Raw genomic sequence first — 11,697 nt, forward strand, 5'->3', positions numbered from 1 at the left:
CCTGACCCGCCCGCTGCTCCCCTCAACTGTGTACTTCAAACATCTGCCTGTTCTGCTCCCCACTCTGTCTCTGGTGAAGCCTCTACCCGCCCCTGAGCCTCTAACCTATACCCCAGTTCTGTATGAATAAATAAATAAATCTTTAAAAAAGTGAAGAAAAGGGAACTTTGCAAAAGCGCACATAGAATGCTCCCCTCAGCAGTGTACTTCGTCGATCTGCCTGTTCTGCTCCCCACTCTGTCTCTGGTGAAGCCTCTCGCCACCCCTGAGCCTCTAACCTATACCCCAGTTCTGTATGCACAAATAAATAAATCTTTAAAAAAAAAAAGTGAAGAAAAGGGAACTTTGCAAAAGCGCACATAGAATTCTGGTTAAAACAAAGATAACTGAGGCGTTATATTTCAAAGACCCACTACCCTCAAGTATGAAGTAAAGCAAGACATCGTGTTTTTTCTCGCTCATGCTTATTGGATGCTTCCGAGTTTGTGGCAGACTCGCCACTTGGTTTCTAAAACATGCAGAGAGCAGCGCTTGTGGTTTAGGAGTCCAGGCTGTACCAAGCCCGACAGGCGACTGACCAGAGCCTCTCGGGAACACAAGGAACCCCCTCACAGCGACACGGCCACAGCACAGACCGCGGACTAGTGATGCATGCTTGTCCGGATTTTACGGTGCAGTGCTGTGGAGGGGGATGACCAGGGGACACGCAGGCAACCTCCAGAATGCTCTGACATCCAAGCACGTCCCAGAACAGAAGGGTTGCAGCTGGGTGGACAGGTAAGGCACTAAGGCTGCAGCAGGTGGGAAGACACCAGCCAGAGGTCCACGCTGCAACCCCGGGAGGAGAGGTGCTGCTCGTGACGCTGCTTTGCGATAAAAATCTGATTTTTCAAAGGATAAGAACATAAAATAATCAAACTCCTGGTTTTTTGCCCTCCAAAGGATACTTTGCTCTCCCCTTAGAGACGTCTGCCTCAGTCTTCAAATCTGGAACAGCAGCGTTGAGGCTCCCACAAGAGCCCAGAGCAGCCACTCTTCGGGGAAGTCCTTTCTCCCCATGCTCTCCCTTCCATCACACCTTTCCAAGTTGCCTGTCTTTGCTCCTGTCTCAGCTGGATGATGAGCAATCCGGTCACTTCACCTTCCCTGGCAGCAGGACCCGGTACTTCTTCTGAGGCAGCTCTGAACACCCCTGGGTCACAGCTTGATGAATGCAGCGGGCGGGGTCGGCTGCTGCTCGGTGTCTGGGGGCGGGAAGACACTGGCTATGGCTATGTCCACGATGCCCTGGCACAGCTCTGCGTACAGCTTCCTGGAATGTGTTTAGAAACATAGCGCTGAGTATGGTGATCAAAGTGCAAATGAGAAATCAAAGTTTTCAGGATCTGCCCTAGATACTCCATCTTATGAACACATTTCTAAAACTAGTTTCCACTGGATATATACAGGCACCACAAGAAGGCTGCATGAAGATGAAGCAGCCCCTAAACAAATATTCCTGGAAGGTCTTGCAGGTAAATAGGTTACTCCTGCTCTGCCCAGCATGGAGACAGCTTCACCGGAGTGGCTGGTGACTGTATATGTGGAGGAGGGGTGCTCTGCGTGGTTGGGAGCTTTGGGAAAGCCCAGTGGGAGTGACAGCTAAGTAAGGTAAGGTCTGGAGGATGGATGAAGTCCGACAGAGAATGGACGACAGGGGAGAAGAAAGGAGGAAGGAGGAAGAGACAGTCACAAAGATGGAACAAGAGAGGGAGCGCGAGAGAATGAGTTGGGGATGGGGTGAAGAGGGGAAGCACAAATGGGAGGAGGGGACCTCGCAGAGGAGACCTCGGGGCATTTGGGAAGTGGCGCAGTGCAGTGTGAGACTGGAGACCACACAGGCCCGTGCTGGTTTTCAGGTCATGAAACGGAATAAGGTCACACACAGAGAAGGTAGCCGAGAGAGATGTACAGCATAGAGAGGCGCTGGCTCGGCCGGAGGAGGAACAGAGGCCAGTCTCGCCCATTCTTCCTCAGCAAGTCTTCCCAGTACAGAGTGTGCCAAACCACCCCACAGCAAGGGGGCACCAGCTGCCAGGAATGTTCTGAGAGGTGCAGGCAGGAAAGAACGGGATGGGGTCATGGCCGTGGGAACGTGACGTGTGACCTTCAAAGAACAGTGTCCATGGGGCGGCACGGTGGAAGCCAGCTCGGAGGAAGCAGACATGGTTGGGAACAGAGGAAGCGGAGACAGCTCATGCAGACCTGCTTCCCAGGAGTCCGCTGTGAGGGGAAGAAGGTGAGGGCATGGTCCTCGGAGAAGGACCTGACGTCAGGGATGGGAAACCTGCTGTGTGCACAATGCCAGAGGGACTGCCCAGCACAGAGGAGGGTGATGCTGAAAATGAGAACCAGGCGAGGACAGGGGAGGCAGGGCAGTGAAGGCCTACAGCACAATGGCAGGATGCGCCCTTCACAGGAGGACGGGAGAGAGTGGGCGCACCACAGTGGGGCTTCCTTCCAACCACGTGCGGAGCATGTACATCCTCGGCTTTAGGAGAGACTCGTCTTGTCTGTAAACCGTATTTGTTAGGCTCTGTCTGGCCCGTTTTTCTCCACTAAGGGCAGGGCTGTATCTCCCAGGGCGCAGTCAGGGTTACCCAACGAGAACTTGCTAGTGGCAGGGATGGACAACTGAAGCACAGTCACACCTCTCAAAGCATCAAGGAAGTGGCAAAGGCATGGCTCCCAGTGAAAGAAGTCCTGTGTCAAACTGCCTCTTTGAAGCACATGGTTTCCTCCCAGAGCTTGAGAATCACCTCACTTGCCCCAAGATGTGGACATGGGGGACCATGAAAGGTCCTGACATCAACAAAATGGGTCTTCAGAGTCAATAGAGTGAAAGGATTAAGTCTGAGTAATTTCCCCTTACATTTCAGGTCTCTGCAGTGCAGTCTCAACTTGCTTTCATCTTCATCTTCCTGCCCCCCATGGCACTAATACCATGTTGCAATCAGGCTTCTCCTTGAAGAGAGGTTCTGTAAATCTGTGCAACCCCGCAGGTGAGCCAGCATAGAGCAAGACCCCACGGGGACTCTGCCCCCTTTCTGAAGGCTCTTCCCTGATCCCCTTGATGCCTGTAAGTCTTTTCTCCTATGGTCCAGCTTCAGCCCCACTGTGTCTACGATGCCTTCTCAGACTGCTTCCTGTCTGGGAGCCCGAGTGTCTCAGTCACCACTGTCTTCCCTACCCACAAGACCCTCCCTACTCAGCTTGTCAGTCATTCATTTTGTTGAAACTCATGGCATCTACCATTTAAATCCAACATGCATGTGGGAAATGGGAAATGACTCAGCAAAGTCCCTGTGGGCTGATGCACTCCCCAAGACTCCCACCACTGAGGCATCTCCCACAGAGAAAGCTAAGGATTTCCCTTGAACACTTGGTCAATAGAGCCCTCCACATCACGATGTCAGGCCATTCCACTTGCAAAACCAGCTTCCCACCCACTTAAACAAAAAGGCACTGGGGCTTACTGAGCACAAGCAGGAGCGCCATTGACCTCGATGAGCCAGACCTTCAGCTCCTTGTCCACCATGAAATCGAAACCGAAGAGCTGGAAGCTCTGGTAAGGGAGGTGCTTGGTACTGATGGCGGGCTCCACGCTCAGCAGGCAGCTTCTGTGGGCCAAAGGGGAGAGTGAATTGAGCACATCTGAGAAGAAGCCACAGAGATGGGCTTGGATGATATAAAATGTGCTGATAAAAACCAGGTGTGACTTAATTTTTCTTAAATTTGTTACCAATGATTCAAGGTCATGCTCAAATAATTTGTTAGAAACGCCACAAGCAAGTATGTTCTTAAAAGTAGAGGCTGCTTTCCCACTCAGAGTCACTATGGCCTCCGTAAATGTGGATCTGCCCAACACAAAGGCCTCCACCACATGTTTGTAATAAAGAAAAGTTTCCAGGCATTTCTGTCATATTAAAAAAAAAACTTGCATTTGGTAAAGAGCAGATCTGAAAAAAAAATGTTGATCTCGTTCTTTTCTTTCATTAGCCCCAGCTCTAAAGCCAAATTATTACTAAGTGACTTGAAGATATACATTACATGCGTATCTCTCTCTCTCTCTCTCTCTCTCTCTCTCTCTCTCACACACACACACACACACAGAGTAACCGAATGTTGAAATAGAGAGTAGAATTATTAACATCAACTACTGTTTGCAAAAATTGGGGGATTTTAGTGAAATGGAAAAAAGTTGAAAATGAATCTCAAAATACAGTAAGCAAGCATATGAGGTCAGACTGCCAAGGCCAGGATCTTAGTATGATTTTTATTTTAATCTCTGTACCAAGCATTGACAGTTTCCTCCATCCCTAAATGAGAGGGTAAAAATAATTACCGCTCCTAGTGCTGAGAGCCTCATGAGGTAATTAAACCTGGCAAAACTCCTGTCACCTAGGAAGCACTTAATAAGTGTTACCAATACTAATAAGCATGTTTTATTAATTTACCAATATATTAATCATTAATTCATTATTTATGGAAATAAATGTTATCTAATACAACCATCTCAGAAAACTGACTCCATTTCTAATTCATGAAGATTTTTCCAAAACTGAATATTAGAGCAAAATAAAGTCATGTGTTGCTTAATAATGGGGATATGATCTGAGAAAGGTTAGGTAATTTCATTGTGAGACTGTCACAGAGTGTAATCACACCAACCAAGATGGTGTAGCCCATTGCACACTCAGGACATAACCTCTTGGAGCCACCAGTGAATGTTTCTGTTGTTGACTGAAATGTTAAGTGAGGTATGACTCTATTAATCACAGCAAATAAAACACATTATGATGACTCTAAGATTGGGCTTTCCTGGTGGCACAGGGCTGAAGTCTCAGTGCTATCAAGCTATTGCTAGCCACCACAGCATGAGTTCAATCCCCAACCAGGGAGCTGACCAACATGGAGTAGCAGACTTTTCCTGTCTCTCACCCACGGCTCCCCTCAGTGTATTTCAGTAGATTGCCTGTTCTACTCCCCACTGTTTTTAGTGAATCCGCTTATCCCCTTGCTCCTCACATCTCTGGCCTACACCCAGTTCTTGCATGCATAAATAAATAAATCTTTTTTTTTTTAAGACTCTAAGATTATTAGACTCTATGTCCTTCTACACAGGTGTTTTTTTTTTTTTTTTTTTTTTTTAAAAGGAAAAAGATGCAGGGAACTGACTTCCAAGTAATTAACTTTAAGATGATTAGTAGTTTTTGACTCATGAAGTTTTCGCTCTATTAAAGATTTATGATTTTAGAGGACTGAGAACTCTGTGAACATGGAGTTAGAGCATTGCTCCCCAAACCTCCCTCCAACAATCATTTCACTCTGTGTCAATTTCCTTTACTTTTTTCCCTCCAAAGGGAATTATTTCTATAGATATGATTAAATATTTAACAATAATTTTGGACGGTTATTTAAGAACCAACTGGAACCTGGTTCCAGTTTGGAACCAACTTTATCCTCTCATGTATCTTTACTAGAAAACACTACCATGTTTCCATATCTTAATTTCTATTTTATCAGAGACTATTTAACTTTTGATGGAAATACCTTTTAAATATTATAATTAAGAAAAATTACAATTTTAATCTTACAAATTTAATAGATGGTCTGGCAAAAAATACCCAATAAGACTAACTGATAGAAAGTGAAGAAACATTACACTCTGACCCGTAAAGAAAAAAACAGGGAACCATACCAAATAAAAACTAAGTATTTTTTTTCCTGCTAGAAGCTCAAGATTAATAATTCTTTAAAGGATCCTTCCTTTAAAAGATTTTTTTTTTCATCATCGGAGACATTACACAGTACATCTTTTTTCAACTGGAGTGGGAAGTTGGGGGAGGCTATTGGGTTGGGAGGGAAACATGAGTGCTGTGAGCAGCATTTATAGCACCAAAGTAGGAGCACTTCTAAACTGCACAGAACACAGAGGAGGAGGGGGATGGCATAGAAATATTCAGAAAATCTTTTGCCTAAAATAGGGTGCTTTCTTCAGCATATTTAATTTATCTGATGTCAGAATTCCAACCACCTATCATCCCTAAAGAAATGGGGACCCTGAGCCCTATAATTATTCTGCTCGACTCTTGGTGAGAATACATCAGGAAAAATTCTCAGTCACCATGAGAGAGTGATAATGACAGGACAGACAGATCAACAGATGGGAGACTCTGGGGCAGATTGTCATCTTAATGGCCACTGATTTATGACAAGACACAGCAAAATGCAGTGTGGACTAAAAGGCACTTTTATGCACAAATGGTCCTGGGTCAGCGGGCTAGCCTTGTGGAGAAAACATGACATTAACCTGTAATTAGAGACCCAGAAGAAAAGAAAATAGTTGAAAAGACAAAAGACCAGAATATTCTGAACCAAATAAAAAATTATTAAAGCATTATAACACCTATGCAGGAATAACACAAAGAGAACTACATAAATCTCACAGTAAAATTTATAAATTAAAAAAAAAAAAAGAATCAGCAAAAGGAAAAAAAAGCAATACTAAGAGTTCCACTGACTTAACAGGAAAGATGGAAGTCAGAAGATGGCATGCTGCCTTCAAAGTGCTAAAAAAGTTAGCTGCTGATTAAGACATCTGTTTCTAGAGCAATGTCCTTAAAAACAAAGGTAAGTATACTAACAAATAAACACTGAGAAAATTCATGGCTAGAAGACTGAACTAAAATTAGTTTTTTAAGAACAAGGAAAATGACCCTAGGTAAAAGCAAGAAAATGCAGGCCAAAAAGTGAAGCTACATGTAAAGTTAACTAACATGTATGGAGAAATCTAAATAATTATTAACTACACATAAAAATAAAAGTGCTTTGTGGGGTTAAAATACACATAACCACCCACAATCCAATACCTTTGAGAGGAACCCCTCCCCTTCTTCCCCTCCAGAGATTTGAATTTTGCACTTATCATTTTTTGTTGCTCTCTATATCTTTGCCATATATGTACATTTCTCTAAATGTACTATTATTTAGAGAATAATTATTTCCTTTTCATTGCTTTTGATTTATGTGAATGAAGTGTGCCTCCATATATCTTCTTGTGTACAGTTTATATTTTTTGTTTGACATTATGTTTGTGTAATTTCAGTGAAAACATCATTAGGAATAATCGAAATAAAGACATTAGCTAGGAAACTAAGGATTTGTCACCAGCAGAATTTCTCTAAAAGAAATGCTAAAGTGCAAGGAGAGTTCACAAACTTGGAACTTCAGAACTGAAGGAAAAGCAAAAGAAATCGTAAATATCTGTATAAACAGAAAATAATAATCTAAATATTTAATATTTAAAATTATTTAAAGAAGGTTTTTAATAGCATATAGTTTGGTCTTTTAAAAAAATTCTAATCTGATTATCATACATATATTTTATGACTGTTGACAGCAAAACTTTTATAGCAGTATGTGATAGAGATTTCAATGTATGCTGAGTTACAGACAAGAAGACAAGTGAACTGTAAGATAAGGTTTCTGCATCTTTTTTGAAGTAATAAATTAGTAATTCTGAGAAGACTATAAAACATTAAGCATGTATATTATAATCCCCAGAGGTGCTACAAAAAGTATTAAGAGATACTGTTAAAATTCAACAGAAAAATTAAGTGGAACTCAAAAGTATTTCAAATAACTCAAAAAAAGGCAGAAGAAAGAGCAAAACAAAAAAAAAATTAAACTATCAGGAAAAACAGAAAATAAATAATAAAATGCTAGATCTAAATTTAACCAAATTAATAATTATATTTCATTGAAATGGTTCAAACACACCAGTGGGTATATTGGAGTAAGAATAAAACTAAAAAAACCCAACTATGTTGTGTCTGTAAGAAATCTACAATGAAATATAGAATACAGAACTGAGCAGAGTAAAACAGAAATTGTGGGGGGACAGGGGGAAGAGACAGACCATGGAGACACTAATCAAAAGGAAGAAAAATCTGGAGACAACAGACTCCAAAATAAGAAATAATACCAGATCCAAAGATAGAAATTACTTAATGACAAAGTGGTCAGTTCCCCAAAAAGAGACAACAATCCTAAATGTGTATGTACCTATCTTCAAAATATAAGAAGCAAAAAAAGCTGTAACTGGAAACCAATGCATTTCTTTTCACAATGGATGGGATAGGTCGAACTGAGAATCAGCAAGGACTTCCAGCAAAATGCAGCTCAACTCAAACTACACTTCCACGTACCCTCACCAAACCGACCCTTACAGACCCTTCTATCCAACTGCAGGACAGCAACGTGCACATGTACACAAATGTCCACCACGATGGACCAGACACAAACTTTAATAAAATTTAAAGATATGAGACCATACAAATCACATTCTCTGACCATAATGGAATTAAAGTAGAAATCAGTAACAGAAAGATAATCTGAAACACACTCCAAATATTTGGAAATCAAGCAAAAATTTCTAAATAACACAAAAATACAAGTCAAAGATGACTTCAACAAGAGAAACTAGAAAATACTTAATAAAATGAAAACACAACAGCAAGATCTGGGGTGTGCCGTCAGTGAGTACATAAAGAGAAATGGTTATTATTAAATGCTTGTATTTTAAAAAAATGAGAGCTTTTAAATCAATTAACAAACCTTTCATCTTAAGGAAAATAGAATAAAAAGAGCAAATTATATCCCCCAGAAGTGGAAAGAGAAATAAAGAACCTAAGTCAGAGAAATCAAAAACAAAAGCAATAGAGAAAAATAACAGTCAAAGTTGACTGTAGGCCCTCCCTGGTGGCGCCACGAGTTAAAACATAGCGCTAAGAAGCTAAAGCCACTTCAGTGCCTGCCCTGGAGGAGACCCACATGGCATGGCAGATCTCTCCTGACCCACCCGCTGCTCCCCTCAGCAGTGTACTTCATCCATCTGCCTGTTCTGCTCTCCGCTCTGTGTCTGGTGAATCCTCTCACTGCTCCTGCACCTCTGGCCCGTACCCCAGTTCTGTATGCATAAATAAGTAAATCTTTTTTTTTTTCCAGAACTTTTTTTTTTCAGTTTTTTTATTTTATTTATTACAAAGTTAGTAAATCTTTTTTTAAAAAAAAAGTTGACTATTTTTGAAAGGATTAGCACTAACAAATGTCCAGTCAACCTTCCACGTAAAATGGAGAGAATGTATAAATCAGCAATGTCAGGAATGAAAGAAGTGCTATCATTGCAGGTCTTATTGATATTAGAAGGAAAATAATGAGATATTATAAGTAATTTTTGCCTTGAAACGAGACAAATGAAAGTTTATTGAAATGTACAAACCCCCAGAGCTCCTTCAAGACACACATAATAAAAAAAAAATGCAATAAAGTTACCTTATAATATGTTTGATTTGTAGTAAGATACTACTTTCCAGGGTAATGTTCAAAGCACTTGTTAGGTATTGATTAAACTCCTCAAAGAACATTTCATTCCCTTCTTCATACTTCCCATAGTTTTTTGAGTACTCCTTTTGAATGCAGTGATTGGTCAAATGGCAGGTCTTATCTTGGAAATTATCAACATGATACGGTTCTGAGGCAGTCCGAAGTACACCCTCTTTATAGAGGTAGATGTTATATTGATGATCCACCAAGACCCAGCTCCTGTAAGTCAATGAAACACTGCTTTACCCAAGGTTTCTCCGTATTATTTATAGCAGTCCCACACCTTGACTCTTTTGAAAGGCAGTAGAGGATGGAGGTAGGTTCTAAAGTGATAGGAGGATTGGAAGCTCCCTCCAACTATAGCTCTAAAGCATTCGGAGGGGGAGAGGGGGGTGGATGGGGTAAGCACAAAGAAGGATGGAAGCACAATGGATTATGGCTGATTTGATGGTGGGTGTGCTACAGTGGTGACAACTAATGTGGAGTGGGGATCATAATGGCGCCCCCAATTTAAAAAATAATAAATACATTAATAAAACTAAGTTACAGGATGCAAGTCATGACTTAGCTAAGATTTGGGTCATCCCTCTAATGAGGCAAACGAAAAACTTCACCACAAACATAAGAAGACTTCAATTTATTAAAAAGATAGAGCATTTTGTAGACCTGGGTAGGGTAAGGTTAATCTATGGACCCTTTGTTTGCTCCTCTAGTAATTTTTAAAAAGATTATTCCTCCCAAAGTTGATCTGATCTAAGACTGTGTTCAAGAAGCAACAAATCACTATAACACCATCAAGGAGACAATCTTTGTGTTTTACTATGTCACCATTTCATTCCTGTCATCAAGGAAACAGAATCTCCAAAGCCAAGGGCAAGTTGAAAAAAGGGGCTGTTTAACGTTAGAAAGCACCACACAATCCTTTCTCCACGCCAAGTCCTTTGCTTAGAAAGTTAAAATCCAAAAACTGGAGTTATGTTCATGAAATCCGAAAAAGTGGGACACAAATAATTAAATGAAGACTTATCAATTGAAAGGGGGTGTCTTGTGATCTGTTCTATCTGAATTATGTGTTTTCTGTACATCTCTCAGCTTCTTTCATAAGCAAATACTATCTTTACATTTATACACTTCTCTTTGGTTCCATCAGTTACGTTCATTAGAGAGAAAAAGAAAATTCACAATCTTAGTAGCATTTTCTAGAAAGCAAAGAGAAATGTTAAAAGAAAAATAAAAAAATGAAGTACAGAAGCTCAGTTCCATTCAGCAGACTCAATTTTGGTACATGAAATACAGTCAAAAACTTCCTTACATTCCATTTCACCCCTCTCATCACACACCACTGCATTTTTTCCAGATCGGTAAAACAAAACCTCCAGACACAAATGCATTAATTACCGAATGTCAAACTTGCGATGACCTGGCTCCAGAAGTAGAGGGTGCTCTAAGTATTTCTGGATTACGTGCACTTGGCCCTGGTTGTCTATAAAATCCAGAAGCTCTGTAGCCTCTGAGGAGATGAGAATGCCTTCACCTGAAAGGGCAAATCAAAACAGAATTAGTCCAGGTCATCCCAAAAGAAGAAGCTCTGTACGAAGCCAGAAAGAAAGTAACAACCATAGCAAGAGGTTTTTATTAGCCATCTCACTCTTCTCTTTCTCCCTCACTTCTCTCCTCCAGTTGTTCAACTCTTCCCTCTTCCCACAAGTGCATTAGGGTGTCTCTTTTTCCCTACAGGACTGTGAACACTATCTCTGCAGACTTCACCCTGAGATTTCATATTACAGACTTTTGAAGTGTCTAGCACCCTAAATAAGTGCAACCTACTGCTAAGCCACTGGCTACCATGATGAAGACTGTATATTACTTATGGTCAATGAACACATCTAACCCTGGATCTTATAGAAATACCAGAAAGGTCAGGAAATAAAAGACAAGTATAGAAATATATTCCCTGTTAACACTATAATATTAAAAAATGGGATATATTCAAAGTGCCCAGCAACATTAACTAAATGATATAATATCCTTCTGAACAGCTTTATTGAAATATGGTACATGCCATAAAATCAATAGTTTTTATTATATTCTAGAGTTTTGCAACCATCACTATAATCTAATTTTATAACTATTCATTACCACCCAAAATAACCCATACCCTCTTCACACTAGCCCCTGACAATCACTAATTTATATTCTTTCTGTATGGATTTGCTTAGTCTAGATGTTTTATATAAATGGAATCATATGGTATGCAGCCTTCATTTAACA

General features: G+C 40.9%; 1 protein-coding gene across 1 annotated transcript in view; it reads right to left on the reverse strand.

Moving 5' to 3' along the window:
• Positions 1 to 269: 269 nt before the first annotated feature.
• The window catches only part of TTL (tubulin tyrosine ligase), a 25,706-nt gene continuing 14,278 nt past the window's right edge, over positions 270 to 11,697 (reverse strand). The window contains exons 4-7 of the mRNA XM_004686106.2: positions 10,825 to 10,960; positions 9,376 to 9,645; positions 3,516 to 3,659; positions 270 to 1,312 (exon numbers count right to left, since the gene is read on the reverse strand). Coding sequence (XP_004686163.1) covers positions 1,198 to 1,312; positions 3,516 to 3,659; positions 9,376 to 9,645; positions 10,825 to 10,960 — 665 coding nt within the window. The 3' untranslated portion in view covers positions 270 to 1,197. The remainder of the gene's footprint in view (positions 1,313 to 3,515; positions 3,660 to 9,375; positions 9,646 to 10,824; positions 10,961 to 11,697) is intronic.

The sequence above is a fragment of the Condylura cristata genome, unplaced genomic scaffold (genome assembly GCF_000260355.1).
Source record: "Condylura cristata isolate star-nosed mole 26May11 unplaced genomic scaffold, ConCri1.0 scaffold00020, whole genome shotgun sequence".
In the NCBI taxonomy this organism is placed as follows: Eukaryota; Metazoa; Chordata; class Mammalia; order Eulipotyphla; family Talpidae; genus Condylura; species Condylura cristata.